The sequence below is a fragment of the Dendrobates tinctorius genome, unplaced genomic scaffold, assembly GCF_039654945.1.
Source record: "Dendrobates tinctorius isolate UK_male_01 unplaced genomic scaffold, ASM3965494v1 ptg000028l, whole genome shotgun sequence".
NCBI classification, from domain to species: domain Eukaryota; kingdom Metazoa; phylum Chordata; class Amphibia; order Anura; family Dendrobatidae; genus Dendrobates; species Dendrobates tinctorius.
The window spans coordinates 49892116-49908619 of NW_027361696.1; the positions used below are offsets into that span (position 1 = coordinate 49892116).

General features: G+C 43.9%; 1 protein-coding gene across 1 annotated transcript in view; it reads right to left on the reverse strand.

The window, feature by feature from the left end:
- The window catches only part of LOC141085001 (urokinase plasminogen activator surface receptor-like), a 70289-nt gene that overhangs the window by 11734 nt on the left and 42051 nt on the right, over positions 1–16504 (reverse strand). Inside the window, exons 3-6 of the mRNA XM_073569927.1 lie at positions 8870–9010; positions 8232–8372; positions 4702–4857; positions 2454–2585 (exon numbers count right to left, since the gene is read on the reverse strand). Coding sequence (XP_073426028.1) covers positions 2454–2585; positions 4702–4857; positions 8232–8372; positions 8870–9010 — 570 coding nt within the window. The remainder of the gene's footprint in view (positions 1–2453; positions 2586–4701; positions 4858–8231; positions 8373–8869; positions 9011–16504) is intronic.

Here is a 16504-nt window from a genome sequence, read left to right on the forward strand (position 1 = left end):
TTCAATAAACATTGTTATTTTATGGATTTTTTGACTGCTTTCTTTTTTGGTAATTTCTATAATACTGCCCCATATGTACAAGAATGTAAATACTATAATACTGCTCCTATGTAGAAGAATATAACTGCTATAATACTGTCTGTGCCCTACGTACAAGACTATAATAATTATAATACTGACCCTATGTGCAAGAATATAAGTACGATAAGACTGTCCTCTATGTACAAGAATATAACTACTATAATGCTGTCTTTTGTACCAGAATATCAATACTATAATACTACCCTATGTACAAGAATATAACTACTAAATACTGCTCCTACGGTATGTACAAGAATATAACTACTATATTACTGCCAGTATATACAAGAATATAACTACTATAATACTGCCCCTATGGACAAGAATATAGCTGCTATAATACTGCACCTATTTAATAGAAAATATCTCCTTTGTAGAAGAATATATCTGCTTTTAAACTGCTCCTTACGTGCAAGAAAAAAACTAGTATAATACTGCCCTTATGTATAAGAATGTAAGTACTATACTATTGCTCCTATGTACAAGAATATATCTGCTATACAGTGCTGTGCAAATTAATTGGGACCAAGCTTTTTTTTAAGTAAAATCGTAAGTTGGTTACCAGTCAGTGATTCAAACCAGTTTTAACTGCTTTGAACAGGCACTCACACCTACAGTGGGGAAAAAAAGTATTTAGTCAGTCAGCAATAGTGCAAGTTCCACCACTTAAAAAGATGAGAGGCGTCTGTAATTTACATCATAGGGAGACCTCAACTATGGGAGACAAACTGAGAAAAAAAAATCCAGAAAATCACATTGTCTGTTTTTTTTCATTTTATTTGCATATTATGGTGGAAAATAAGTATTTGGTCAGAAACAAGCAATCAAGATTTCTGGCTCTCACAGACCTGTAACTTCTTCTTTAAGAGTCTCCTCTTTCCTCCACTCATTACCTGTAGTAATGGCACCTGTTTAAACTTGTTATCAGTATAAAAAGACACCTGTGCACACCCTCAAACAGTCTGACTCCAAACTCCACTATGGTGAAGACCAAAGAGCTGTCAAAGGACACCAGAAACAAAATTGTAGCCCTGCACCAGGCTGGGAAGACTGAATCTGCAATAGCCAACCAGCTTGGAGTGAAGAAATCAACTGTGGGAGCAATAATTAGAAAATGGAAGACATACAAGACCACTGATAATCTCCCTCGATCTGGTGCTCCACGCAAAATCCCACCCCGTGGGGTCAGAATGATCACAAGAACGGTGAGCAAAAATCCAAGAACCACGCGGGGGGACCTAGTGAATGAACTGCAGAGAGCTGGGACCAATGTAACAAGGCCTACCATAAGTAACACACTATGCCACCATGGACTCAGATCCTGCAGTGCCAGACGTGTCCCACTGCTTAAGCCTGTACATGTCCGGGCCCATCTGAAGTTTGCTAGAGAGCATTTGGATGATCCAGAGGAGTTTTGGGAGAATGTCCTATGGTCTGATGAAACCAAACTGGAACTGTTTGGTACAAACACAACTTGTCGTGTTTGGAGGAAAAAGAATACTGAGTTGCATCCATCAAACACCATACCTACTGTAAAGCATGGTGGTGGAAACATCATGCTTTGGGGCTGTTTCTCTGCAAAGGGGCCAGGACGACTGATCCGGGTACATGAAAGAATGAATGGGGCCATGTATCGTGAGATTTTGAGTGCAAACCTCCTTCCATCAGCAAGGGCATTGAAGATGAAACGTGGCTGGGTCTTTGAACATGACAATGATCCAAAGCACACCGCCAGGGCAACGAAGGAGTGGCTTCGTAAGAAGCATTTCAAGGTCCTGGAGTGGCCTAGCCAGTCTCCAGATCTCAACCCTATAGAAAACCTTTGGAGGGAGTTGAAAGTCCGTGTTGCCAAGCGAAAAGCCAAAAACATCACTGCTCTAGAGGAGATCTGCATGGAGGAATGGGCCAACATACCAACAACAGTGTGTGGCAACCTTTTGAAGATTTACAGAAAACGTTTGACCTCTGTCATTGCCAACAAAGGATATATCACAAAGTATTGAGATGAAATTTTGTTTCTGACCAAATACTTATTTTCCACCATAATATGCAAATAAAATGAGAAAAAAACAGACAATGTGATTTTCTGGATTTTTTTTTCTCAGTTTGTCTCCCATAGTTGAGGTCTACCTATGATGTAAATTACAGACGCCTCTCATCTTTTTAAGTGGTGGAACTTGCACTATTGCTGACTGACTAAATACTTTTTTTCCCCACTGTATATTATAGTAGTTATACTACTCTACCATGTTCTTGTCTCATCCATAAATTAACAGTGCTCACTGCTCAGTATAATAATATTTATAAAATATAAGGTTTTTTTTTAGTACTGTTTGATATTTAGGCACATTTTTGATAATTGCAATGCTTACCAAAAACCTCCATGCATCTGATGAGTGTGCCTTTACACTGCACCGATACTTGTTTCGCTACAGCGCACTCATTTTTTCCAGTCTCCAAGCATCCAAAACATGATATTCCATTGTTGTTAGTAAGTTTAGGAACTGGGAAGATAAAACAGTAAAAAATAAATAAATCACATCAACATCAATAAGCAAAAGCTAGAAACCTCTTTTACACCATAAAATAAAATGCTGGACATTTTATGAACTATAAAGTAATTTTCTTTAACTTAATACAAATAGATATATTTCATTAATTGGATGTTACCCTCCGAAAACAAAATAATATTCAATATTTATCAAAATGATGGGTATATGATTTTATTTGATTAATTTAGTAGATACATTTGCTCATCTCGAATGTGGGAGGGCACTTTCTGGCGATACATAAGAGGTGTGCTGAAAGCCAATTAGATGATTCCCTTAGCTGCTCTTGCTCCTCTCTCACAGCTTGCAGTCTCACTTACGCACTATGAGGAGCTGACTATGAACTAAAGATTATTAGACCAATGGACGTAGAGCAGAGTCCAAGGGTCTAAGGGATACAGACTTTTTTCCAGCACGGAGCACCAGTATGTTGATCTCATTGTTTTGTTTTATTGGAGAGTTTCTTGCTCATCTCTTTAAGGTGCACAAATCTCTCCTGGAAAGTGTTCAATCTCAGGAATCAATGTTTCCATTCAGTGACAGTAATCAGAGTAAGATTTAAGGGCTGGATCTCATGCATAAGGCCTACATTAGCTGTCCTGCATCTGATGGGGAGCATGTGGGACTTTGTTCCTTTGTGCATGGGGCTTCCCTACTACACAACCCTCTAGAGAGGCTGGAGACTGAGCTTCTAGAACATTCTTCAGTAAATGTTTAAAGGGGATAGTGTGAACACTTCTGCCCATCCAGGTGGCTGATCCCAGGAGAGGGAGAACAATAAGTGACATTAAGGGGTGAGGATCTTTTGCTGAGATCCTAGAGCCCATGTATGGATGTCCTATGTAGAAAGGCTATCGATTGCTGGCTGGAGATGGATACACGTTTTGCGGTCATGGGATCTGTTGTCTGAAATTGAGGAACTATTCTAAGGACTTTTTTTTGCTGGCTGGAGCTGGATACATGTGCTACAGTCATGAAATCTGTCGCCTGGAAGAGCACGGAGTGTGACTACACATTATTTTGGTCGGAGATTTAAAAGCTGTGAGCCAACAAAAAGTTGGGATACAGTGGATATCGTATGGTATAGGGGCAGTGGAACTACTGGCCCCGGGTTGGGATCTTGTGGACTGGGGGCCATTGCATTGTGGCCATCTACCTGGAATTGCTGTAAGACCATGGACGTAAGGAATAAAAAATAATTATTACAACACACAACTTCAGATCCTCACAAAAACTGGTTGAGAAAAACTGCATACTCTCCTCCCTGCCTTTTATTTTCTTTGTTACACAAGGTGGGTTTTTTAAGTGGGAGGGACGGCAGGGTGGGAAAGAGGGGAAGTCGAGCTGCATTATGGTGCAAGTCTTAAAAATTTTCCAACCCATGTATGTAGTAGATCCTAAAGGTACTGTCACACTTAGCGATGCACCAGCGATCCCGACCAGCGATATGACGCGGTCAGGATCGCTGGTACATCGCTAAGTGGTCTCTAGTGAGCTGCCACACAGGCAGATCTCACCAGCGACATCGCAGGGGTCGGGGGTCGCTACTTACCTGTCAGACGAGGCGATCCTGACGTCCTCCCGCCCGCGTCCACGCGTCGCTCGTCTCCACAGCAGGAAGCTGACGACGAGAAACGGTCCAGGACGTTCTCACGCTATCAGCGATAACCAGCGGGGGAGCGGTCGGAGGTAAGTATCAGACATAGCGATATCGCTAGCAATATCGCTATAATGTCACAAATACCAGTGACGTTATAGCGATATTGCTAGCGATATTGCTTAGTGTGACAGGCCCTTAAGTTGTATTATTTTAGATTTCTATGGGTTAGTTCATCTATGGGTTGCAATAGTCTGTCTATGTCCTGTGGAAAGGAAGTATTACCAATGCCTGCTTTGAAAACTTTATCCACTAAATACATGCACTTTGTGATATCAAGTAACATCAAGGTAAAAGTTCTCAGCTGTCATGTGGCAAAGGGCAAAAGATGGATGTTATTGACAGTTTCAAGAAAATCTTTTATGGGATCGATATTATAGCACTATATGAGACCTCCAAGCATATTGTACTTACCTTGCTGACTGGCGGTGTTGCAGCGATTCGTATTGCAGCATGAAAAATAACTGTACCGTTCATAGCTTCCTGTGTTGAAGGCAAACAGGTTTGTACATGTTTCTCCAATATTTGCTGATCCACAACCTAGCACATTCGATGATGTAGAAAGTACACCTGAAAGAAAACATGGCTGTGTTGTTTATTGCATGAATTCAGTAACCTTCACGATAGATGCCTTACCGTGTCACAATGATTACTGTCCTGTATTTTTTTTATAAAGATGATGGCTCATGGTAACTTATCAATTTCTCCACCAAAGTAAGAGCAACCAAAGGCAATTGTTAGTTTCTCCATTACTTGTTATTATTGAGCTTTTTGAAGGCACAAGAAGCCCTTTAGGGGTCATGAGACGAGAAGGAAGAACAAACTCACGTGGTCTTCATTCTCCAAGGATGATGTCAACCTGTAGTGGTTTACATGACCTGGAGATGAAGGTACAAGTAGCCCTTTACTTGTCACAAGACCTATAGCAAAAAAAAGAATCCTAAATTCATGTGGTTTCCAACTCCTTTCCCAAAGATAATGTCAACCTGTGGTAGATTATATGATCAGGAATATATTTTTTCTATGGCCAACCTTTTGCTTCTGATTTATCGTACAGAGGAAGGCCCATTTCACTAAAATGATTTTAAACTGTGGTGGTTCCTTCTCTCCGAATGCACCACTGGGAAACATGGAAATAGCCTATAAACATGGATATTGAGTAAATGTGGGTGGGTGTTCCAGGCCAGATTCTTGCTCATGGCAAACACTGATTGATACAACAAGCTGATTAGCACTTATTTAAGACCGATTAAAACAAACCGCTTCAAACTACATGGAGACTAATGATTGCCAGTCCAGCTAAGTACATACTGTATATTGTCAGCGGCACATCCTCCAGTATGACCAACAGTTTGGACTTCCATCTTTCCATAGTTCTCTTCTAAATCATCTAAAGAGCATGAATTCCTTTATCTCCTGGTGATGTGAACCACCACAGATTGACACCAACTTTGGGGAAGGAGATGGAGACAAAATGAGTTTGGACTTTCTTCTTTCCATAGGTCTCATAGCATCAAAAGAGCTTCAAGTTACTTTATTGACAGATTATGTGAACTACCATAGGTTGACATCATCCTTATGGAAGGATGTAAAAAAAACACATGTATTTGGGCTTTCTTCTCCTCATAGGTTTAATAGTACATAAAGGGTTTCTTGCACCTTCATCTCCAGGTGAGATAAACTACCATAGGTTGACATTATCCTTGGAGAAGGAAGTAGAGACGTGTTAGGGCTTCTTTCTCTCCTTAGGACATACATCCTTTGTTTACACAAGGCAATGAGCTTGCAAGCTAGAATTATTATCAAGCCTTCATGAACTATGTGATTTTGTTAATTCATCAGCTGATCACTACAGTTTACAGGGCCCACTGATCATGAATGAGCATTCTCATTGTCATGCTCACGCCTTGACTGGTGGGCGTGAGCCGGGGGGTTGTGGCCCCACTGTGCCACAAACCAGACTTCCCTAGAAGGGGTGTGACTAAGACAGCTGCCTTGGTCTTCTCTGGAGCCTCTAATGGTGAGGTCAGTCTTGTGCGGCAGGCAGCTGCCAGGTGCCACTCCAGGGTGGTGTCTGGCTGTGGCTGCTGATCCCACTTGGGGAGACGGTGGCACAGCTGAGACACTGGCAGGCAGGCTGGCACAGCAGAGACACAGGGCAGGCTGGCACGGCAAAGACACAAGGCAGGCAGGTGTGGTGTACGAAGGAACAGGTAGGGGCCTGTTCACACAGCAGGTGCGGGTACTGGCCAGAAGGAATGGAATATGGAGGAACAGGTAGAGTCCTGTTCACACCGGAGATGCAGGTACGGGTACTGATAGGAAAGAGTGGAGTATGACGGAACAGGCAGAGAGCTGTTCAGACAAAAGATGCAAAAACTGGTTCAGGAACCAGTACAGGTGGGTACAACAAGGATCCACAGGATACGGAATGGAAACGGAGCAGAACCACAGGGTTGCAGAGCAGGGTAGAACCGCAAGGGGCGGAGCAGGGTAGAACCGCAAGGCTGCGGAGAGAAACTGCAGTTTGCAGCAAGAGGTTCTGCAGCAGCAGGTGCAACCAATTGCTCAGGCAAAGTTCAGTGGGAGCAGCTGCCCTAAATACTAGAGGGCTCTTGGTAATTGGTGCACCCTGACTCCATAAGAACTAGAGAGATCCGGCGCCGCCCCCCTATACACACAGCCAGGAAATAAGCAAAGAGCAGACAGGAGACAAAGCATGGAGCTGGCAGTACACAGAAATCACAGCATGGCCTGGAGCAGTGAGCAAGTTGGTGAGTGGGGCATGGATACCATGCAGCGATGCCAGCAGGGTTGTTACACTCATTATTATTAATCTGCGGAAAAGGACTTTAAGGATTGCTGCAGATGACTTGGGTTGTGCACCAGCAGCAGAAGTAGACTCTATTTTAGTTCCTCCTGGCTTGAACTTGATTGTCTCTTCATTTTCCCTCATGCTATGACTTTTAATGTGTCATTATGTATACCTTTATCTTGGTCTCCATTGTAAATTTCGTCATCGTAAATTATTAAGATTAAAACAATCTAAAACTTTGAACTAAATTCCAAAAGAACATTCTTCTCTTGTCTGCAGCAGGAACCCAATGATCCAGGCCACACATTAAGTAGAGTAGTGCTTCAAACAGGAATATGTAAACAGCAGATCAATTTCAAGGAATGTTAAGAAGAGATGGGATAAAGAGTTCTGACGCGCACATCAAAAACCAAATGGAAATCAGACTTCAAGACTTTATTTATAATGACAGGACAGCAGCCGGCTCATATGATTAAATGGCCTCCTGGGGGAGTCACTCTGCACAGTCTGGCTCAAAAATAGGCCATTATAAGCCGACCACTGGGGTGTCAAAGTTTCCTCTTCAAAAAAATGGAAGTCGAAGAAAAAGCTTAGCTTTATATAGCTTTATACCTTGAGGGCGAGTTTACAAGACAGATGGGGCACAGGAAAATTCATTTTATTTTACCAGATTTAATTATTTAGTCATGAGAAGTCAAAGAAAAAAGAATAGGTGAAAACTTGTTGATTGCTCATGGTCCAACTGCTGGGGCAACAAATGATTCCAGGATCGGGGCTCTAGGAAATTGAGAATAGGACTTTTTTCATGCTTGACTTCTGCTCCATTCTTCGTCTATTGGACTGCCAAAAGTAAAGAAATAAACTAAGTACAACAGCCCTATAAAAAAGAATGGAGTGGAGGCCAAGCATGCTTAAAGTCCTGTTTCCAGGTCCAAGTGTTTGGACTTCCAGTTGATGGAAATTTATATCCCCATAGGACAGGATAAAAATTGTCAGAATATTGTTATGATGCTGGCTTATTGGAATTAGAGTAAATATTCAGATCTTGTCTGTTATAAACCAAATGAAGCAATGTACAAGTTCCAGCAGCATCAAATAACATAAAATATGGTGCAAACGAGGCTCTCACCATTCTTCCATTCCTTTGTGGCCATGTTCACACAATAGTTGCTGACTTCATCGCAAAATATGGATTTATACGAGGACGAGCAGCCAACAGAAGAACTTGGACAAGAATTACATTGTAAGCGGTTCATGTAAACCTGAGAAGCTGAAGAAAGAAAACAGTGATACTTGTATTATTGGACAAGATACATCGGGGGCAAGCAGTATTTTATAGATAAGGAGCAAGTGACATTGTAGCCGCTTGCTAATAATCATCTGGCAATAAAAAGTTTTTTCATTGGTTTCCAAATGTAAATGAATTGAATCAAAGATGGTGATGTTGCAGTTTCAATACCAGTTTTATGATTCTGACATCGACAGAGCTTCCTTCCTCTCTCTACCCAAGCTGTAATGAAGGGCGCTGGCTTAGCTAATGAACTGACCAAGATAGCTAGTCCCCCTTAATCATACAAGATTGGCAAAACCTTTTGATTTGTTGCAAAACCCTTTTAACTATTTGTCTGTAAAAACACGGTGGCTTGTAGGGGAAAACCAATGAAAAACACTTTTAATAATTGTTATAAATTGCAAAATTAACTATTCAGGTATGGCCAAATTACAACCCTCAGCATACTAATAGCTACAGATGATGTGAATACTTACTGGAGTACCGGTTGATGTTGCAGAAGTTACTTTCACAGCATGTTGAAGTCATGTAGACTGAACGAGTCCCTGTATCGATGATTGAGGTTTGGTTGCACATATAAGTGGTGGAGCAGCCCTTCATCACAGTGTTACTATCACCTGCAGGTTACAAATTGGTCAATGTATTAGTCATTAATTATTCAAGTTATGCTTCAAGACTTGCCTCTCCGAATCTTCCTAATTCTAAGGCTTAAGTTACTGAGTCACCATCTTTGGGTCATTCTTTGATCTTTCTGCTCCTTTGTCACTGATCATAAGTTAGGCAAGCATAAGTGAAGTGCCCATTATGGGACCTGCAGGTCATGTATTCAGCCTAAATTTACCAATTAGGGTGATGATAAAACAAATAAATGTGTCATGAAGTTAAGGACAAAATTCTATAAAATGTGGGTTTAGTTCACAAAAGTGTCAAATAATACACATATATGATATTTTAGAGAGGAGCAAATAAATTTGCAGGACCAAGTCGGGATTCCATGGCCTTTTGCATGCCATTTTTCCCTTAGCTAATAATCTAGGGTTCTATTGAAAAGTAAATGTATCTTTCCTTATATGACTGAGTCAACAGAAAAATAAAAAACTAAAAATGCTTGGTTCTAAAAGCCCAATTGATAGGAGTCGTTGGACACAACTCTTGGTTTTATCTAGCAGTACATGCCCTAACAAGGTCCAAGACTGGTGGGCAGAATAAAAATGTGGACAGTTAGGATGCATATAGGATCCGAACCCCCTTCGAAGTTAGCAAGAGATGTCTAACATTGCAGACCTTCAAGAGTTGGTCTCCACTTTCGGCACTGGCTCATAGTGGAGGGTCTCGATTGGAGAAGCTCCTTTATTACCTCCATCTACACCATCAAGGCAAGAGCAATAACCAAAATGGAGAGCCCCTTAAAGATATATTTCCCCCCTTAAACATCATAAAGGGTGATCCAGATTTAGAGAGCCATTCTTAACGAATCACTTCCATTCTGGTTCACATAACCTGTCCATGCATTTCCTGCATATGTCATGGCTTTCTAAAACCACATCCTAAGTGATCACCAACTGTGTCTATTTAAATAGAACCCCTGTAAAAGATGTGAAGACGTTAATCGTTTTTAACAAGATCGCCCCCTGTGTTTCAATCTCTACTATTCTACAGGTTGGGGCAATGCCATAATGTTAAATATTCTGCTTAGTAAAGATTTATATCTGACTGAGATACTGAAGAGCTCAAAATCATTCTGCCAGAAGAACGTCAGTGGTGTTCAGAATGTATAAAGATTTTCCCGGCTTGGGGGCTTACCATGAATTTACAACTGTGACAGAACCAGTCTAGACAACTTCAGTCTCATAACAGCAGTCTCAGCAATGGAAAATGTATGAAGAGGTACCTAAGTCAATGCGCAAGCTCCGCCGAATCATACATTTGCATATTGTTCTCTCATCTGTGAGATTCATTTGATAAAACAACATTTTCTCCTCTATTTAAAAAAAAAATCCACAAATTGCAGTTTTTATTGGGGTAGTTTAACCAAATTTGTATATTTTTTCTGGGCTAGCAGACTCTTCAGCTTGCCATATGAGTAGTAAACCAAGAAGAGAAGAATACAGTTAGGTCCATATATATTTGGACAGAGACAACATTTTTCTAATTTTGGTTCTAGACATTACCACAATGAGTTTTAAACAAAACAATTCATCAGATGCAGTTGAAGTTCAGACTTTCAGCTTTCATTTGAGGGTATCCACATTAAAATTGGATGAAGGGTTTAGGAGATTCAGCTCCTTAACATGTGCCACCCTGTTTTTAAAGGGACCAAAAGTAATTGGACAATTGACTCCAAGGCTATTTCATAGACAGGTATGGGCAATCCCTTCATGATGTCATTCTCAATTAAGCAGATAAAAGGCCTGGAGCCACTCTTGCCTCTGGTTCGCTCTTCCAGATATCAGCTTTTCAGTGGAAGAAATCCAGTGGACCCCCATTTTAAGAACAGATCCCTGTACAGAAGTTAAAGGTTGAACACCGAGGTTCCTCTGGAATCTGTCAAATATAGTAGCTTGCGCTAAGTGTGTCCAAGGTAGCATTTTTGAGCCTGTGGCCTCTGACAGATGGAGCTCCATCTGTTGTCATTTCCACCAATCCAGTTCTTGCACACCCCCTCGTTTTGCATCCCTCATACAAAAAAAGAAATGTATGATTCTTGGGCCCTCACGTGTGTTCTATTGCTTCCTGTGTGCACCCTATTACATACCCAATAACAAAATAGTATGGACCAGCTTGAGTTGTCCCTCCTGGGATCCATGCCAATTGGTGGTCATCTGAAGATATGCTCTTCTCCTTTGCTTTCGAATTTTAAGAGCACAAAATTGGATCCATATTTTGATTACAAAGAATGTTCAACTAATCTCCATAGGGATTCTGCACACCCTAAGCAGGTCTCTAATGGGTTCAGTCTCTGCCAGAGCATAGTTTAAAAAAATGTCAGTTTTGGGACCTGATGGTTCATTTTGGCAGCCATGGCAGTAGAGATACCCTAGTACCCACCTTATCCAGCAAACAAAGTTAAAGAAAATCCTATCTGCTGCACAGTAGACTGCCTTGTTATCTTGCAAAGACTTGTTTCGACCTCCTCCACCGAGGCTACAGAAAACAGTTGAAAATTGCACAAGACATTGCTTATCTTCAGGCGAGAAAACATTTCAAACTAGGGGAAAAAAGTGCGGCACAAAAAACATGTTCAGAGGAATGCTAGTGGTAGTCAATAATTAATAAATGGAGATAAGTTGAATTATGTGCTGATTAATTTAATCATATATGTGTTAGGAACGGCGGAACACACTAAATAAATAAATAATAAAGTGCGTTCGCCGCTCGGGGTCCCCCGTGCAGGAGATGACAAAACTGCTGCTAATTAATGGCAGACGCGCTATATGGCGATATAATGCGCTCGGGTTCAACGTCACCCGAAGTGCGCAGAGGGGACACTGTTTAACTCACAGAGGCACTGGAACATAAACATACACACGGAGCCAGTTAGACTTCACCGGACTCAGTGAAATTGCACGCACGGTATCTGGTCACAGGACACGGGTCCAAGACAGGGGACGGTGTCCGTCTAGACCTACCGTGCGTGCGGCGTCGCTGCTGCGGACGTCGGTAAGTGCTGCTACATGCAGCACGGTGGCAGAGACAGCCGCTAAGTGATGGTGCATTGAGAGACGTGACACCACCGGACGCTAGTGTAGAGGTGCGGTGTGCACAGTGGCCTATGGCTTGCCACTGACTGGCGCGGACTCTTACTATAGTTCCCTATCCACATATGAAATATCAGAGGGAAGGGGTTTCAAATGAGTCAGTCACCAGAATCATACATCCATCACCAATCACATATCTAGCAAGAAGAGTCTATACTAGCGCATGGCCGAATGGCCATGCGGTCCTTTTATAGCCGTGCACTGCCGGGACCTTCCAGATCTCTGAGATGGACCAATCAGATCAGGAGAAGGACCTGAGCACATGACTCCCGACCTCCAATGGGAGATCGTCTCATGAGCATGCTCAGTGGAGTGGCAGCGGGACTTAGCCTCAGGAATAACTTACTGCAAAGCAGTATGTGAGGCTCTGGACTCCTGTTGTGTACCTGCAGGAATCTGATGCCTAACAATATATTGGTAGCAGCTCAGTTTATCTCTTATACAGAGTCCAGCGTACACTATGAATAGTGTAACAATGCTACATTCTTGTAGGGCGATATGAGGTATTACAGGAACCGTTTCAGTTTAAAAGTCTGGCTGGTTTATTTATTACAAACCACTTAATAGGAAATTTAAATAAAGCCCTTGTCCGGCACAAAGTGAAACATAAAGTAAACCGTCCATGTGGGTCGCCCCCGCTGGCTTCACCCAGGGCTGTGGGGTACTCGGTACCGGGCCGGTATCAGGGGGATGATGTGTCACAGCAGCGCTGACCCGGTTCGTGGCCCTGGGCCCCAATATCAATGGCGGTGGTGTTTGGTTGTAATGTAAAGTTCGTGACGCCACCCGTGGTATTCGGCAGGTAAGATGGTAAGCCAACGCTGCTTGCAGATCCACTGGGACTGATGGTGTGATGCAGCTAAGATGGTGTAGCTCCCCACAGGTGGAGCTGTAGTCCCAGGGCAGTGTATAGGTGCGATGGAGGAGTAGGGGCACAGAATGGTGTAGATGTTGATACCCCCAATGTAGCGGTGCTGATGCGGAATGAATGGAGGACACCAGGGCTTGCAGTTTCAAAGCTTTACTCACAGTTCGTAGTGCACACAAGTGCTCACTTCGGTACCGTGTCCTCCAGGACAGAGGCCCAGCCAACCTCCAGGCAAGATCGGGCTCTCCCCGCCAGCACCCCTCCAACATGTGCCTTTGCTAAACGACTCCTCTATAGCGCCTACTGGTGTGAAGAGCTCCAGCACCGTGGTTCTCTGAAGTTCCTCCTGTCAGATGTTCCTAACAACTCTCTCACTTGTATGACAGACACCTGTAGCCTGCTTCAGGGACTCCCTTCTCCTGAATCCCGGCTCTCTATCCATTTCGCTGTTGTGTCCCAAGTCTTGGATGGGAGTAGTGCATTTACAGCCAACTACTCCACCGGTGTCTGCTGCAGAACCATAAGTGTCCATACAACCTCGGGGACCGGGCCCCGGCCGTGCGCTGAGAACCTATAGGTAGGGTTCCTATCCAACCCACTCCTCCTCTCTGTTCTCCTTCCACTTCGTTCCGTACTTGTCTTTCTCTCTCTTATGGAAATGCAGGTTACAGTTCTACGTCTCTCTCTCTCTCTCTCTTTCCCCTGCCAGCTGGCTCAGGTCACTGAGGCGGCTGCAGCACTCTTTCTTCTCTTTCTTTCTTCCAGGGACCCTCACTCCTGTCTGAGTGGCTTCCGTCCCAACTGACCTTCTGTCAGCCTGTCCTCCTCAGGGACTGACCTCGACTCCCCTCTGGTAGACTGACCTAACTATCTCTGACGGCCAAGGGACTAAGTCCTAAGGGACTTACCTGTAATTCTATCTTTCCCATTCTTTTTATACTAACTCCACCCACCTCCCAGCACATCTCGTGTTACGAAACAGGGTTCCATGAAGGGTGCTCTGCTACCCCAAGCCTGAAGCTGCTAGGTGTCCCTGCTGAACTATCCTGTGTGTGGGATGCAGGTGTTGGAGTGTGGCAGGGAGTTCCCACCTTACCTGGATGGTGGGGCACTACACCTTAGGAGAAGGTGCAGTATCTCTGTGGCGACTGAGCCTCAGGGGCACCACACATGCAATAGTGCGGGTTTGCACGCTTGGCTTAGAGTCCAGCTTCTTAGTTGTTTAGCAAAGCCACACAATCCAGGAGGTCTACACACCTCCATACACAGAACCATCTATCAGATAAACAGGTCAAATTTTACAATGTGAAACACATCCAGGAGTAGAGATACGGTGAGCAGCTGTCCCGCCCTAAAGGCCCCTTTACATTTAGCGATGCAAAAGCGATCCCGACCACGATACGACCCAGTCAGGATCGCTGGTGCATCGCTAAATGGTCGCTAGTGAGCTGCCAAACAGGCAGATCTCACTAGCGATGCAGCAGCGGTCGGCGGTCATACTTACTTTTCAGACGCGGCGAGGGTGTCCGTCTTTCGCCTGCGTCCATGGCTCGCTCGACGAGAAATGGACCAGGTCGATCTTGCGCGATCAGCGATAACCAGCGGGGGAGCTGGTCGGAGGTAAGTATCACATGTAGCGATATCGCTAGCGATATTGCTGCTGCGTCACAAAATCGGTGACGCTTTAGGGATACTGCTAGCGATATCGCTATGTGTAAAGCCCCCTTAACTCTTCACCTGCTCACAATAAGACCTGGCCCTAACATGTCTGATTAACCCCTCTTAGTACTATGTGTACTAGAGCATTATTCCAGGTTTATATCACAGATGACATGCACCCCTTTGATACATATCACCCATCCACTATGTCCGGCAGCCACCTTACAATAAATATAAAGTTAAAACATCTGAAACATCCTATTTGTTTCTGCCTGCATCTGCCACTTGGGGGAACTTAGGTGCTGACTGCATACTGTTAAAATTACTTTGCATAAACCAATAGTATAATTGAGGAAACTTTGTAAATTATCTTATCTGAGATCTATGCTTCACTTCCTTCTTATGTGCTTGTTTTTGTCTCCCCCCACCACCTGAAATCATCATTCACTCTAAAAATCAGCTTAATTCCATCAGGATAACTAACAACTCACTGAAGGATAATTTTATATCTACCTATTGAAGTCTTTAGGTTGTAAGAGGAGAGAGTGAGAGAGACAGAGAGAAGGTGCTGCTGTGGGGAGGAGGACTCCCAGACAGTGAATGGGCAGGTACCCAAGGGACCGCCTTCAGGGTTCTTGAGGGAACGATACCGGGAGGACAGTAAAAGGAAAGACTTGACTGAAGTTGTCAGGGAAACAGGGGGTGGGGCAAGCTTAAAGGGAGCAGGGGGCCCGCTGAAGTGGCAGTTGACAGGAAGTCGGACAACAGACAGGAAGCCGGGTGAGACAGAGAGAACCGAGGGAGCAGACAGTGTGTGGTGGAGAGACCGACAGGGGCCTGTGAAAGGAAGGAGACGCCTGCACCGCCCCACCGTCATCGTTTCTTCAGGGCCTGTTGCGCCCCACCGGCATCGTTTCTTCAGGGCCTGTTGCGCCCCACCGGCATCGTTTCTTCAGGGCCTGTTGCGCCCCACCATCATTGTTTCTTCAGGGCCTGCTGTGCCCCGCCGGCATCGTTTCTTCAGGGCCTGTTGTGCCCCACCGGCATCGTTTCCTCAGGGCCTGTTGCGCACCACCGGCATCGTTTCTTCAGGGCCTGTTGCGCCCCACCGGCATCGTCTCTTCAGGGCCTGTCGAGCCCAGTTCCGTCCCGGAATATCAAGGCGTCAAGGCAGCCGCATCAGCGATCTCAATGCGGCCACGCTTGTGATTCTAACAGACCCCCTGGAAGGATAAGTTTAATATAGGAGCTAAGGACCCGTAGTTTGGTCATACGTGGCCTATAGCACCCGGGCAAACCGGGTTAATCGCATTGCAATAAGAAACAAATAGTCCCTGCGTGGACTATTTGTTGTTAAAGCTTTTAGTTTGCTCAAGATAGCCCCAGCGGCTACAGTTTATAAAAGTTTATTCCACACACCATACTCAGTCTCGTGTCTCGTAACTGCATCCTGCGAACCTGCTGAACCCTACACTGCTACTTTCAAGTAAGAGTTTATCAAATTTCAGAGCTGGATTCACAGCTACACTACTCTGTACTGATCTTTCAGTTCCTGCTTCAGAACATGTACTACCCAGAGACAGAAGACCAGTAATCCCTTATATCGCTGTGTGTAGTATATGGGAGACATCATAACTGTTAGTCTCCATTTACAAGTTCAGAGACAACTGAAAATTAGAGAGAGAGCCCACAAAGGGGAAAACTACAAAGTTCAAATCATATAATTGACGGAATTAGTGTTACTCCTCTAATCACAAGACAGCTTATTCTCACCAGTCACCTGAAATGACAGTTACGCTTCAATAACAGCACAGTAAGTAGGAGTA